The sequence below is a fragment of the Acipenser ruthenus genome, chromosome 27 (genome assembly GCF_902713425.1).
Source record: "Acipenser ruthenus chromosome 27, fAciRut3.2 maternal haplotype, whole genome shotgun sequence".
In the NCBI taxonomy this organism is placed as follows: domain Eukaryota; kingdom Metazoa; phylum Chordata; class Actinopteri; order Acipenseriformes; family Acipenseridae; genus Acipenser; species Acipenser ruthenus.
The window spans coordinates 17,703,285-17,719,691 of NC_081215.1; the positions used below are offsets into that span (position 1 = coordinate 17,703,285).

Genomic DNA, 16,407 nt, shown 5'->3' on the forward strand with positions numbered 1-16,407 from the left:
AATAGAGCTTTTCCTTCACATATTGAACAGAAGCAGAGAGCCAGAGGAACTAAAGAGCAGATGTTCCAATTGTGAGGCTGCCTGGTAGTGCAAGCCCAGTGGCAGACAGACAGGCCAGTGTGAAAAGCAGTGAGAATGAGGGCCAAAGTAGGCCAGCGCAGACAGGAGCAGATGGGCAGTAGGACTCTCTCCATGAGTTGAATCAGGTGCCATTGATAGGGTCAGCCCTGAAGAGGACAAAGTGAAAAAAAACACCTTTCTTTCTTTCTTTCTTTCTTTCTTTCTTTCTTTCTTTCTTCTCACAGACACACACAGGTCAAGGTTAATCTTTAATGCAGGATGATGTCATGCCTTCAACTCCCTGTCCTACTTGGATGCAGGGCTAACGTCTCCCAGATTTGATAAGCTGATTTGAGATTAGGTTTTAAATTTATCCACCCCAGCTCATGTTTCCCTTGAATTGCTCCATAGGTGACAGAGGTCATTCAAACTCTACTTTTTAATATGTCTGGAATTACACAAGCAATTTTCCAGAGGCTTTAGAAATTGCGTGTGCTTGCTTTTTTTTTTTTTTTTTTTAAACTTACTAGGCACTGCTACTGCTTAGGTACTCCTAGTCTTCAAATAAACTTGGTATTCATTCTAAGACTAGAAAATAAAAAATACAAATATTTTCTTCAAGGCATGTATCTGCAGTAGAATAGAATCACCCCAGACTTTACTCACAGGGGCAAATCCAGTACAGGGCCTGTCTTCTTTCATACATATACTTCAGATGTTTCCTATGAAAGGCTAGGAAAGGAATGACTTCCTTCTGTAAGATTTAGGGAAAACTACAGTACAAGTATTCATACCATCTGTAACCCAAGGACTTGCTAAGTCTGTCTTGTAAACTTCAGTTATATTTTTAAATGCGTTGGCCACACAGTATGCAACAGAAACTACTATGAAAATGGGAAGGTGCCAATCACATAAAATAAACAGATTTCAAATCATAAATTGAATCTAGAGCTCGATTAATTATTTACACAGTGTGTTTAGGAACGTGGAAAGCGGTTTTATATGCTGGCCTTTGTTGACAGACGTGCAGTGTTGTTGCCATTCATATTCCAGGTTCTAATGTAGAAAAGATCCAGAGCAGAATGTTACTGAAACCCTGTGTAACCATTCTCCAGTAAAAGGGTATTGGTAATCTCTTATGTAATCAAACCACATATCTGTGAGTCATTGAGGTGGCAGGTGATTCATTTCAGGAACAGAACACGTCTTCTCGTGCTAGCTTGTTTTGTCATGCTGGTTAGCACTCACAATGGAAGACCCTTCACGTTTTTATTATCATAACCCTGCTCTGACAATAAAAAAATTCTGAAAAGCTACAAATTACAGATAATGAATTAATAAGAACTGATAGGCTGAACTTTACTAATGACTGATAATTATTGACCAGGTAATACAAAGCTTGACATCTTTTTAGGATTTGTTTTTTAAATTGTGAGTATTTTGTTGAAAGCAGTACCTAATGTGCAGTGTCCCTCTTTTGTCCTGCAGGGGGCTTTGCTGCGTTTTCCTCCTGCTTCCCGGGGTTGTGTGAGGGGAAGCCAGCCGCCATCTTGCCAATGAGCATCTCCCAGCCCTGCTTGCCGGTCGCCAACGTTGGCCCCACGTGCATCCTGCCGCATCTCTACTTGGGTTCACAGAAGGACGTCTTAAACAAGGTAGAAAAGCTAGTAGCTGTCACAGAGGGTGCTGAACAGAACGCAATTGCAAAAAAACAGCATATTGCTCAATACCACAGAACTGGATATAGACTGGCCTAATCTGAACTGTACACCCTATTCCACAATTGCTAAATACTTCTTTTTCTCCCATCTTCCCAGTATTGTTAATTTCCAAAATACATATCTAAGAAAAGGAACTTTTATGATTTTAAAATATGGTTTAGTTTATGTCAATATCCCCACCCCACACAATCACCTTGCACAACAAGTCTCCTTTTAAGGTTACAACATAGTTATTTTTGTATCTCAAGTGAGCAAATGAAATACTAGGACATGGGCTTGTTTTAGATTTTTTTTGGTACATGACTTCAGTATCTTCTGCGTAAATAAATGTCTTTTTATTGCCAATGATGTCAGCGTGGCATTCACATATTTCATGGACAATTTGGCCTGATGAAAGAAATTCCAGATATGCCTGTTATTAAGAAATGTTATTAACCCCACTTACATAGAGAACTGTTTATCCAACTATGATCAAACTTGGCCACAACATTTCTTGTCACAAGTTATTGAGAATCATTGGCATTTACGCTGAGTGTAGGTCATGGTGATTTAATAACTTTTAAAGAGACTGATAGCTCTAATTTTGTATAATGGAGCTGAGGCTTGGGGTATTACTAACATACTTGTTCTGTGTGGAATTTGATCAGATTACAAAACTGGCTAGACCACAGTGACTGCGTGTGAGATGTATGAGAGTGTTAAATGCCAAGGGACTTAGGTACAGCTTAAAGTATTTGATCTCTTCCCTGTATCTTTATGTAAGTGAGCTAAGCTTAATTACTTAATAGATGTCACGCACAAACTGGCTTCTTTAAACCTAGTTCTTTTCTCATTACGAGTCTGACTATGCAGGGATGGAAATAAGACTGTTACTGCATAGCAGTTTAACACTTTCCAGGTTTTACTACAAACTTGATTAACCACAACCAGGAATGGATCAAACTGCTATGCAATGGGAGTCTCATTAAGGTGGGTCAAGAATGTGCTTTGTGGTCACTGTTACTGCTAAGTAGCCGCGGAGTATAACATATTTGCTTTATTTCTTCTAGGATTTGATGGCACAGAATGGCATCACCTTTGTCCTGAATGCTAGCAACTCATGCCCGAAGCCGGACTTCATCTCTGAGAGCCATTTCATGCGCATTCCTGTCAACGATAACTACTGTGAGAAGCTTTTGCCTTGGCTGGACAAAACCAACGGGTTTATTGGTAAGCATGGCTGTATTGCACAGTAGTCTAATCCTGATCCTCAATTGTTATAGGGAAACCAGGGATATTCGAATGAAGCCGGGCTACTATTGTTAACCAGATGTAGGTTAGACAATTAAAAGAGATGTGCATGTTGGGTCTTTGCATATGCATATCTAAAGCCAGAACAAGGTGTTTAAATTGTGGTGTTAAAAATGTGTCCTTTCCATTCAGATAAAGCAAAGGTGGCCAATTGTCGAGTGATTGTGCATTGCCTGGCTGGGATCTCAAGGTCAGCTACAATAGCCATCGCCTACATCATGAAGACCATGGGCTTATCCTCGGACGATGCATATAGGTATTGTTTCGGAGTTGCAGTAGTTTTCTTGTTCCTGGTGGATTGGTTTATAGCCACTTTGAGCTAAAAAAAAAAAAAAAAACATGAAATATTCAATGTAAATTTGTTTGAGCAGTGTTCTATGACTGCAGATCTCTGTATAATCCAAAATGCTTAAAAGTAGCTTATCTTTCTTAGAAACCTCTATAGCGAATACCCAAGAAAATAAATCAAAGGAATGACTTTATTGGAAATGAGAAGCAGGAAGTTCTTTCATGGTTGAAAGGACACTGGGCTGAATTTCAGTTCTGTCTGCATGAAGCAGTTCAGTTAAAGTTCTGAGTTGATTCCTGGTAAATGTATTAACAGCATGTTTTTTGTAAACCCAGTCAGGTCACTAAAGGTAACTTGCCTACTAACTTGCCTACTAGCTAGAAAGCTCTAACAGTAATTCTGTTTTGGGATCCCAAAGGTTTGTTAAAGACCGGAGGCCCTCGATATCTCCCAACTTTAACTTCCTGGGGCAGCTGCTTGAGTACGAGAAGGATATGAAGATGCTGAAAGCCTGGTCCTCCAGTTCCAGCAAGCCCCAGCAGGAGAGGCAGGAGGTGGAGCCTGAGAAGAAGGAAGTGGAGACCGGCAGCGCCAATACCAACCAGGAGAACGGGCATTCTACCTCAGGGGCTTCTGAAGCAAAGAAGGGCTCCGAGTCCCAGCCCAATCCAGAGAAAAGGGAGTCGAAGCTGGCCTCCCCCACCACGCTCCAGCAGGGTCTGAACGGCCTGCACCTGTCGGCCGAACGCATCCTCGACACCAACCGGCTCAAGCGTTCCTTCTCCCTGGACATCAAGTCTGCCTACTCCCTGAACAATTGCCCGCGGACGCCCACCGTCACCACTCCTATGGACTCTGAAGACGTCCCCAAGCTTTATAAGCTAGACAGCCCCGGCGGGAGCAATGGATTCTGCCAATTCTCTCCGGTCCTTGATAGCCCCGGGGCAGCCGAGCCGAGCAGCGAGGCCAAGGTACGGCAGCGGAAGAAACCGAAGCAAAACGGGGGTGCCGGGGGTCCCATGTCTAGCTCCCCGGCCCACTCTTTAAGCTTGAACTTCAACAGGGAGGGCCCAATACTCAAGAGCCCAAGCCTGGATGACAATCTGAAGACCTCAGTCTTGCTGGGCCTGCCCAATGGCCATCAGCCACTAGTAGGGTCCAACGGGATGAATGTGTGGAACAAGCACAGGGAAACGGTACAAGCCACAACCCCCGGCACTCCTACAGGCGAGAACCCTTGGTACTTTGGTACAGACTGTCAGCCCGCTCACGGGAGCAGCAGTAGTGGGAACTCCATGCTGTTCGGCAGCAGCTCGACCTACACCTCGTTCAGCTGCAGCGGGCTCCCGAGCGGCTGTGAGGCGGTGCAGCTGCGGGACAAACCTCAGGAGCACCGAGACTCCCGGGGCAGCTGGCACGAGGACAGCAGGGGCACGGTGGACAAGCAGTTTAAGCGCAGGAGCTGCCAGATGGAGTTTGAGGAGGGCATCTCGGAGAACCGGTCCAGGGAAGACCTGGGCAAAATAGGCAAACAGTCAAGCTTCTCCGGGAGCATGGAAATCATCGAGGTCTCCTGACAGACACGCAGAAGCAAGGGAACTATTTAATGGGGAAGGATTTGGGGGGTAAGAGTGGGTGGGGTGGTTATTTATACTTGTTTTATTTGTATGATTTTTAAAAAACAAATGAACAGTCTTGAGCCTCTTGGCCTCTGAGTATGCCAGAAAAAAGGGGAAGAAGCAGGGTTGCTATGGTAATCCACAACGGCCTCCACACAAATACAATTTTTGCTGTACCATTTCTTTGGGTTATATGGATACCACGCTGCCTCACAATGCACACCAGAGCCGTGTGGTATCCTGACCATGGTATACAGTGGTACTGAATTTATGAAGGATTCCTTGTTAAGGAGAATGAAGCCTGAGCTGACTTGGTGAAACCGTGGTACGTACTGTAGCACAGTGCAGTACAAAGTGAGTGTTCCACAATTTGACACTAGTTCACCGTTCTAATTGGGCTTTGTATTTTAAAAGCTAAACGGCAGCCACTCCTTTTTATGAATGATGTGCTCCTCCCCAAGTTTATTCTGAGCATGCTCAGAGCAGTGGGTTCCATTTCGACAACGTGCTGCCGAGTCGCAGTGTCAAGCTTTATATGAAATAAATATATATCTATATATAAAGGTAAATGATTTTACTGCAATTTTAACTGACTTAATATTTCCTCCAGTATAGTTTTAATTTATTTTATCTGTTCATTCTGGCAATGAGAAATAATATAATGTTGGTGGACTTTTTTTTTCCTCTTTCTCTCTCTCGCTCATCAGTTTTACTGTATGGTATTTATGAAAAACAAAAAACATACAAATTCCAAGCAATACAAGACATCTATGGGTTTTTATTTCTGTCTGTATCAACCCTGAAGACTTAGGGATACATCTGCCATTAAATGCACTTTGTTCTTCTCTAAGAATCCCGAGCCACATTCAGTTAACACTTGGAGCTGGCACAATTGCATGATCCAGATATGTTCAGTAAGTGGTACTATTGGCTTCCCAAGCCAAGCGGTAGCCGCGCCTCGGTTTTGACTATCTTTGGAAACCCATTCTATAGCTGCGGTCTAATCAGAATATTCTAAAATATGGTGCGGAGGAAACATGTTTATACCACATGAATATTTGGCAGCATCAGGGCATTGATTGAGTTGAATTTTTGTTGATTTATTTAGTGACACATCCATTCTACTGTATGACCCAAAATGGTCCCCTTCTACCATCTCATTCAGTTGATGTTTTTTTTTTTTTTATCCATTTGGTAAACCTCAATCTCTGTGGTATAACCGTACTACACAATGGCTTGCAGTATGATGCTGTTCAAGGCTTCAGAGGTGGAACGTGGTATCTAGATTGCTTCCAGACGAGACTTGATGCTGATCCACACCCTGAGAATGCATGTTCTAATCTGATTACCCAAAGACGTACTGAATGTAGTCTGAAAGCAAGCAGGAAAATCTCCTTTTAAAGGAACAATCAGTACCCAAGTCAGTGTTCAGAAGTCTGCCATTTTTCTTAGACACGAAAAAGGCGGCCACTTTAGTCATTATTGCTACATTAGTAACATTACACAAAGTCATTTCTAGAACAGTAAGCAAACTCGATGGGTGTGGGTGTTAGCAGTCCATTTGCATCCCCCACTGCAGGCCAGGTGTCCTCCAAGCCACACCGCTTAGTTCCCATAGCAACAAGCTATTTGAGAGGCCATTTTGAAAATTTCAGAGGGGGGAGGTTCAATGGTGGGGTGGTACCCAATTCAAGTCATGACCCACAAAAAAGGGGTACAGACCCCTTCCTACCCCCCTCAAAAATACCCCAGCAATGTGTTTCATTGGGCGCTCCTAGTCACAACGCCAACACATGTATTGGAAGTTCAGGTTCCTTGATCCAATGGGATTGATTCCTACTCTGCAATGTTATTGATTCTCTATGATGGTTTTTCCTAATTGTAACTTTGAACTTTTCTTTCTAATGGATGCTGTCGGCAAACATCCCACCTTACGCGCTCCTCCTTTCAACAGAAGCCGTAAGACTACTCTTTTTCTTTCTGTTTCTTTGTATTATTATTGTTATTTAAATACATGTAATGAAAGATGCAGGCTATCCTGAATATTATTATTATTATTATTATTATTATAAATATTGTTTATTATTATTATTATTATTATTATTATTATTATTATTATTATTATTATTATTATTATTATTATCTTCTTGTTGTAAATAACAGTGTATCTATATTGGATGAATTTAGGTAACTTTTTAAGATAAAATATTCAGATACCTTTGGCTGCTTGATGCAAAATACCTCAGGTTTTATGGTAAGGCTTTTTTCTCCCCTTGTAATTGTTTGTGAAATGAAACACACACACAAAAAAAAAAAATCTAAAAAAAAAAAAGAGAGTTTCATCTCAGGTTTGTTTTTAACTTAAAAAAATGTCAGTAAAGAAAATAATTGAAAATAAGCTGCAATATTTTTTGTAACTTAATGTAAATACTCTCCTATCATCGCTGCTAGTGTACAATATAAGCTAGTGGGACATCTCTGTTTAAATGAAACTAAGGGTTTGGGATTACTCTGTGTGGAGGGAGGGGGGAGGGGGGGGGCACACCTGCCGACGAGACCAGAAAGATTATTCGTTATTCCATAATATTGGAGATTTTAGTGTATTAATATCCTTGTCCATGGAGTAAAATAACTTCATTTTAATGCCACATTAATATTCTTCTGAAACTCACACAAAACAGGCATTAGTATTTTGTGGGGTGGCTTGTGAATGCGGTCGTTGGTTAATAATGACAATCTGAACGGGATAATAAGTTTAAAAATAAATGATGAATGAATAACACCCAGTAGTAAATAACACCAGGGTACTAATGGATTTTTTACATAGCTATGATTTCACACACTCTTTTTCTAGATTATCTGTATTTTAAAAAGGCAACCAAACAGACCCACTTGTTCTGTCCAGATTATAACTAACCTCTGCTCTTTGCAGAATGGAAATAAAGACTAATATACAACAGGCTCAGTATGCCATAGCTAATGCAGAAAGGGTTATTAATTTTCATCCAGTTTTTGGAAGGCTTTATGGAAGTTGGATACAATTAAAAAGGCACTTTACTGTACAGTGTAATTTCTGACATAACATGTTTGGGTATATCTGTTAAAAAAGAGATGCTTGTTTTTAAAAGACCATGTGCATTATGGAAATCACTGTACAGTAAATACGTTCAATGCTAGACTTTAAAGATAAGCACAGCAAAGCCCAAACAGTATCAGAAAGGCAGGGGAAGGCAGAAGCCCCTGCACTGATTGCTTTTCTGTACCTTTACTTAACAACTAAACAAATGTTGCACCAAGTGGATAGTCTCTCAAGTAGCAGTGCTAATCTTAGATATTGTTCCACTGTTTCCATGGCCCATTGCAGCTTCTTTCCCTATTAGCATACATTACATAGGAATACAATCCATTTTAAGTAAAAGTTTAGGCAGTGTAAAAGGCAGATGTGAAAAGAAGTCAACAATCGCTGCTGAAGCTCTTAAGATTCAGTCTGTTTTCATATTCTGACTATCCCTATACATTTGGTGACATCTAGAGAACTCCCTCTATTAGAGCCAGGGCCCTATGAAAACCATTTTACCCGGTCCCTTATAACATAATTAGCTTAGTGAAGGGAATCTCAGTTTGTTTATGGTATTAGTGTTTCATAACCATGTTCTGGCCTGCCCATTCTAAACCGACAAGAGTGACTCTCCCACATTCGAATAAGAATTGCACTGCTAAGGGTCTGGGGGGAGGTCTAGAAGTGTATGCTCCCACACAGCATTCTGGATTGGTACATAGATACAATGCTAATGGCCCAAACACACTAAACTTTTATTAGGAAAATATTGCTAGCAGGAGGATCAAAACTGAAGCCAAAATTCATGCAAATGCTGCTACATTACAAAAAAAGATATACAAATACAAAGGAAATCTATGCTATAGAGCTCATTCCATTTATTTCATAATAAGCTTGCTTGGCAAAATTAGAGACGTCAGCCCAGACACAAGACAATCGATCAGATTCCACTGAGAGAATTCTGCTTTTGTAATTTTAGACACATATAGGGATGAACTGTACACATACAACGGGCTGATGGAGTAAACTGGTCAACCTGAACCTTATATTCCTGGAGACTAGGGTCCAAATCCAGCTCTAGACATGCATGAATCAATACTAGGAGCCAATTCAGAATAGCAGGCTTAAAATATAAGTATAGGGTTTAATGATCAGCAGTTACTCCAGGATAGGGTTCAATGTCTTTTAAAAAGTAGCTCTGCAGAGTCTGACTACATTATAAGCCAATAAAAATCTGATTTAGTAATTCGAAATATACTTTTCCACCACTCTATCAGAGATCATTTCTGTACATGTTGCTACATTCAATGTGTTAGCACGTTTGACATCCTGGTAATCTATACATTTCAAACACTCAATGGGATTTTTAATAATATTGAAAGAAACTAAAGGGAAGGCAGGCAGCCACCTTCACAAGGTGTTACAAAGCTAAAAGACAGCAGGAGGGTTTTAATCTCCCCAATTGCTTTTAAATGATCAGTTATTCACATATATGTTCTCGTTATTCAGTACATGCATTCATGATTTCCAATCAGCATTCACTTTATATATATATATATATATATATATATATACAGTATATATATATATATATATATATATATATATATATATATATATATATATATATATATATATACATACATTCAACAATAAATGAGCCAAAATATAATTGATCAAAGCTAACTTGTCATATTAATCGATTGATCTTTTAACAAATTAAATCCCTAAGAAACGTCTACCTAGTCTTTGTTTCTTTAAGTATTAGTATATACAAGGTATTTTATAAACAATGCAGCATATGAAAAAACATCACTACAGAACATGTTCCAATACAGCTCCTCCTTTAGCCTTGGGCATGGTAATCTGGTTCTCTGTCATGTGACTTGGATTTGGCCTTTCTGGTGACAATTTATGGAAGGCCTCTGCTACACTATGGGCACTTTTCCCATGACTTGAATACATGAACACTAAGTTCACACAGTCATCAACTAGACAACAACAACAACTCTCATTGGCCACTACTAACCATCCAACCAATCGGATGCAGACTTGTGAATGCCACAGTAGGACAAGAGAAACTCTTCATATATGTGTGTTGGCCTATCCATGAACTCATAGGTTTCACACTATTATCCATACGCAGAACAGAGCTATTAATGTCAGTCAAACATCTCATAATGGGATGGGGGATCCCAATAGTTTACAATAGTCACCCTGACATTTCTGGTCATGTGCAAGTTAATTGACCACCAAACCATCATAAAGTTGCCCCAAAACAGTCATTTTCTGCCACACAGCTGTCTGGATATTTCATACAAAATGTATATTCATAAAGATGATAGGTCTCCAATGCCTGAGGTTAAATTTAATATGGTCCCTGGCAAAGTCTAGACTAGGGCAGTCCAAAATATGTCTTTTGATTTAGAGCTTTTTTAAATCTTAAAAGAACTGCAAGTGCAATCAGTAAACAAAATAGATTTGTTTTAAATATTTAATGAGCACAAAATACAGAAGCAGTTTTAGTAAAACCTTACATATTTGCACTACTTTTTCTTTGTTACTGTTGAATCTGTTTTGTTTAATTTTAGTCTTGTTCATAAAAAAATTCTTTTGATAAGGCCAGTAGTAATAAGTATAGCTGGCTAACACATTTCATGAATTTAAAACTGTTATAACCTAATATAAAATTAGGGTCACTATTTAACAGTTGCATCTTTTTTGTAGTGGAAGAAATTCAAATCATAACATTAAAAGTGTAATAAAGTAACTAGCATATGTCACACTAAAATAGAAATGAATGGCAGAAATTACAAGCAATGCTCAGGGCACAATCACTTTGCAGACAGACATTCCCTCGCCCACAGTACAATTAAAAGTATACACTTCCCATTGGGGCCCCGGCAGGGAGCTCAATATAAAACAAAGTATTTCTTGTGCTAACATTTGCAGACACTCCCTGGGACCGCGATATGAATATTTTGGTCTGGAAACCATCCAGACCCCAACGTACTTACAGAACTGTATAGTGGTTAAGGAAGAGTGAATGGCCTGATGCTGTTAGCTGAGAATGGGCTACCAGGGCATGGTTCTTCTTGCATTCAGAAACAGTTTGGGCTTAATTAGATTGTATTGTAAAGCAGTGAATGGCTTTTGTAAATACCATCTGGGGAGGTCTTTTCAGCTGCATACAAGATGCTGTCATTCGCATACAGGTGATGCTTTTGAATCTGTGTGTGCAGACTTGGGCCTGCACACTTCATGTGATATGAAAACATCTGCTGTGACAATCTGGTATTGAATAAGTAATGATTATTACAAGGCCCCATTTGATTTAAAAAATAACCTTTTTTTATATATATTCTGCGATATGCTTCTCCGCTCATTTGAATTGCAGTAGCAATATAAAGCAACTTACTTCATGCATTAAAAATGGATGCATTGTCTTTGATTCATTGAAGCTATGTTAAACTTTATGAATTTTGAACTTTGGTCTGTATCAGTTATTTACAAAAAAAGACATCCAGTTCACTTAAAATGAATAGGGCAAGGAGACTATATTTTTTAAAGATTGAAAATATATTTAATGCCAAACATTGCTCCACTTATGGTAGCGTGCGCTATGCCTTTATATTCAGTGTGCACACCCAGTTCCTATGGGATATTTCAAATACCACAAAATGAAAAACAACATACCAAAACTATAGTCTGTGCAATCAGTCAGTGGCAGATTCATTGTGAAATATTTTGTGTGGGTCAGGCTTGGTGTGAAAGCAGCAGAGGTTTGAAGCAAGACTGGCAACACTGCCATGACACTTGAATTAAAAGAATGAATTCTCTTGGCGTACAGCTGGTCAATTCGCTAAACACTCTTTTTAGCGACAAATTGAAATTTATTGTTATATTACAGTGAATTCAAAGCAGAGAGACTGTATCTCCTTGGCTGGTGTATTAGCACCAAGCTCATTCATTTACAGCGACTCAGACTGCAGTTCTAATGGTCATGTTCTCGTCAGTGTGGCCCGTGTTAATCAAGATTTTATCCTCATTGTTAATGCTTCTGGTTCCTTAAGCAGTGCACTTCTACAGTTCAGTTGTGTGATTGTCAATTACAACAACTCAACCCCTTACACAAAACATGTTTAAAATTCCTGTAGTACAGTATACTGCTTCGTACGACGGCACAGTATTTTGGTGAAAAACGATCAGCCCTTAGTGTTACCATGGAAATTCCATAAACTCTCACGATGTAATTTACTATTACAATCGCTAATAGTTTTACTATTGACGTTGTACACCAAAATGCTACACACAATCTAAATATTAAATGATTTTTGTAAGGATACTATACTCATTTATGAAATAATACTACTAAAACTGCATGTGGAAAGTTCTTCAATGGACTATGAGCTATTTTTATTTTTCTTATTCCTTGCCACTTTTGTGTCAACTGGGTTAAGGAATCATATTACAACATCAAGTTGTATTGCATATATATGACTTACTGAGTAGTATAAAGCTGTTATTCGGGAGTCATTTTGTAATTATTTGTTTGAAATGTACGGCAGAAAAATATTTGGTGGATATTCGGTACATACATGAGTGGATATGAAACCCTTTCAGCCCTTCCGCTGGCATTACTTTTCTTAGCCACCAGAGAGAATACACCATTTATACCTTCACCAGAGATCCAAAATGTAATGATGAAGCAGAAGCATGTGTGTGCGTGACAGGGTATTTACTCTGTGTGTGCTTCAGTGTGTATGTGTGTTTTGCTCAAAGATTAATTAGTATTTATCCCTTTCATTCCCTTTAATTAACAAATGACGCCCACTTATAGATATTCAACTACAGATCTTGTTTGTTTCCCTTGTATTTGTTATAAACTATGGGAGTAAGCTTAAATAAATGATAAAATCTAGTTTTTGAACTATTTATTATTATGTCCTTTAATATACAAGGGTGATTAGAAAGTAAGTTTACCACATCATCAATGATATGGTGTGTCACTTATTTTCTAATCACCCTGTATATGGCTTCTGTTTTTGGTCAAGATTTTTCTTTGTTCTGATTTTAAGCTTTAATTTCTTTGTGGCTGTTGCATCTGTTCCATTCACCTCCATTGCTCTTGTATTTCATTGTGATGTATTGATTATTATTATTATTATTATTATTATTATTATTATTATTATTATTATTATTATTATTATTATTATTATTACTATTATTATTATAATAAATATAAGTTGTGATGACAAAATAATTCTTATTTTGTTTCCCAGCCCTATTTATTGAATGCTGTAACATTGGTGCTTTTTGTATTTGTACATTGGTGTTATGAATAAATCAATAAATAGACAATTTTAGCATATTTATTTGCCCACGTGTGAACTTTTTCCTGTTAATTATTTGAAACTATGAATTGATTGTGCATGTGTTGCAGGCTGGCCCTCCTCCTATTCAAATGCTAGCAAGAGCTCCTTTCAAAATGTTAGTCTGTCATGTATACCTTTTATAGGTACAGTATTAGATTGTACAGTGCCTCTGTGAAACAGCACACTGTATAATCCGGCACAATTTTCCAATCCAAAAACGATTCAGAATTAGACGTACTCTAAAATGTAGTCTTTATTCATTAATTAGATGAAAAGTTTTAAATATTTTTTGCACATAAACAAATTAATATATACTGTACTTTATGTAAAATTGAATTGCCTTTACTAGGAAGGAATCCTGTGCAAGTGTTCTGTATCTAGTACAGTAGTGGCTAAAAAAAAATAGCCTAGACTATGGTGTGTGGTCCTGTAGTCTGAGAGTTCTGGCTTACATATGGAACATTCATAAAGCTCAATTACATTACAGGTGAATGGTTCTGACTAGGATGTATTGCCAGATCCTTGTTCGTTTGGGGATCAGTAAATAGTCTCTGCTAGAAAAAGCCCTTCACATCCACCCCAGGCTCATTTGGACATTGTGAGTACTGTAGAGACGATGAGCTGGACGGTAGCCATCAATAAAAGCATATTAAAAGGTAGATCTGCTGTTGGAAGCCTTGTGTTTGAATTGGAAACTCATTGTTACCAGACGGTGATGAATGACGGCCTGGAGCTTATATGTGGAAACTGTTGAGCTTGTTACGTAAGCACTGTGTGTTCCTGACTTTCCACAAACTGGAGCGAGTGACTAACACCTCCTTAAACTAAACAGGATTTCTTGCTTTTTTTCCATTAGGACCTGACGTCCTTGCGTAACCTCGGGCCTGCATGTTAATGCTGCTCTGCTCTGCCTAGGAGAATACAAAGGAAAAGTTCTCCGAGTTAGTGGGAGAGTTTAAATGCTGCTGATACAGTGTTACTGGAAGTGTATTATCACAGATGTGGGATCGCTTTCCCTGCAGTGTACCACACTGCATAACAGGGGGCTTATGTTTCACATCTATTTCTAGGGTTACAGAGGGGTTCTGATTTTGCACTTACCCTTAAGGTGTGTTTCATTTAGTTTGAGCAGAATTAGATTCTTAGTGGAAAAAAATATCATGTGTTTAATTGTATTTATTTCCAAATGAGTGCTGTCATTAATCTGTATGAAACTCTGGGAAAGCTTTATATAAGTTAATATGTACAGCTGACCATCTTTTATAGTGTTACGGTGTCTTCTAGTGAGAACTATGGGTGGGCAAGAAAACCACAGACCGACAGGGTCACCTGTAAATTTAAACTGACATTGAATCACATTTTAATTAAACAAAAAAAAAAAAAGAAGACAATGGTTAATGCTGTTATTCATGTCTTTTGAATTTTTGTCAATTTGGAGTCCTGGAATGTTTTGAAATCTGCCGTTTTGATTGGCTGAGAGTGGCTTCAAGATTAATAACAACAAATGTAAGGAATTTAAATGCAATTACAGTATTACTGAACCAATGTTTTTTCTTATTGAAATCATGTATTAGCGTGAGAACTTTTTCATGAAATATGTGTGTGATGATTTCATATGAATTTCTTATTAGTTCAATAAAAGTCATATATTGGTTATTTCTCTCCTACCCAATTGTTGGTAAGAATTGAACTGAACAGGCAAACTTATTATAAACGACCCTGTGGTTGTTATTTACAACAGTACGTAGACAAAGAGTTCTAAAGATGAGGTGCTTGATATACGAAGGCAGGGTGACTCTCTCTCTCTCTCTCTCTCTCTCCCTCTCTCTCTCTCTCTCCCTCTCTCCCTCCCAGTTGTGTGGTTAAACTGGCTTCAGGTATCCAGACATGAGTTATAACTTTGCATCTCCTTGTGCCATCATCATCCAGTATGAGTCAGTCAGCCTGGAGCCCAAGGCACACAAACAGAAGAATGGATCATTTTCCTCTCCATAACCAGATTAGGTCATTACTGTATATCATTCTGCTTCAAAATGACCTTTACTCATGAAAACATGCTGACACTTGTAAAAATCTAAAAAACATAACATGTTATTGGAATTGCTTTTTTTTTTTTTTACATTAGCAGGGTATTTTCCATAATGCTGACTGGTTCTGCGACCTAGTGCTCCATTATGTTTTACTCAAGACTCTACCTTTACCTGGCTTTGAGCCTGAGCAGCCTTCCTCGTTCCATTCAAACGATGAACCGCTCAACTCTGCCGGTCCCACCTATTATATACAGTGCCTTGCGAAAGTATTCGGCCCCCTTGAACTTTGCGACCTTTTGCCACATTTCAGGCTTCAAACATAAAGATATGAAACTGTAATTTTTTGTGAAGAATCAACAACAAGTGGGACACAATCATGAAGTGGAACGAAATTTATTGGATATTTCAAACTTTTTTAACAAATAAAAAACTGAAAAATTGGGCGTGCAAAATTATTCAGCCCCCTTAAGTTAATACTTTGTAGCGCCACCTTTTGCTGCGATTACAGCTGTAAGTCGCTTGGGGTATGTCTCTATCAGTTTTGCACATTGAGAGACTAAAATTTTTGCCCATTCCTCCTTGCAAAACAGCTCGAGCTCAGTGAGGTTGGATGGAGAGCATTTGTGAACAGCAGTTTTCAGTTCTTTCCACAGATTCTCGATTGGATTCAGGTCTGAACTTTGACTTGGCCATTCTAACACCTGGATATGTTTATTTGTGAACCATTCCATTGTAGATTTTGCTTTATGTTTTGGATCATTGTCTTGTTGGAAGACAAATCTCCGTCCCAGTCTCAGGTCTTTTGCAGACTCCATCAGGTTTTCTTCCAGAATGGTCCTGTATATTTGGCTCCATCCATCTTCCCATCAATTTTAACCATCTTCCCTGTCCCTGCTGAAGAAAAGCAGGCCCAAACCATGATGCTGCCACCACCATGTTTGACAGTGGGGATGGTGTGCTCTGGG

General features: G+C 38.8%; 1 protein-coding gene across 2 annotated transcripts in view; it reads left to right on the forward strand.

Moving 5' to 3' along the window:
• The window catches only part of LOC117969113 (dual specificity protein phosphatase 8-like), a 70,021-nt gene extending 62,644 nt beyond the window's left edge, over positions 1–7,377 (forward strand). For both annotated transcript variants that reach the window (XM_034917028.2, XM_034917030.2), the window contains 4 exons: positions 1,549–1,715; positions 2,831–2,990; positions 3,204–3,327; positions 3,779–7,377. In XM_034917028.2, the coding sequence (XP_034772919.1) occupies positions 1,549–1,715; positions 2,831–2,990; positions 3,204–3,327; positions 3,779–4,937 (1,610 nt within the window). In that variant the 3' untranslated portion in view covers positions 4,938–7,377. The remainder of the gene's footprint in view (positions 1–1,548; positions 1,716–2,830; positions 2,991–3,203; positions 3,328–3,778) is intronic.
• Positions 7,378–16,407: the final 9,030 nt, after the last annotated feature.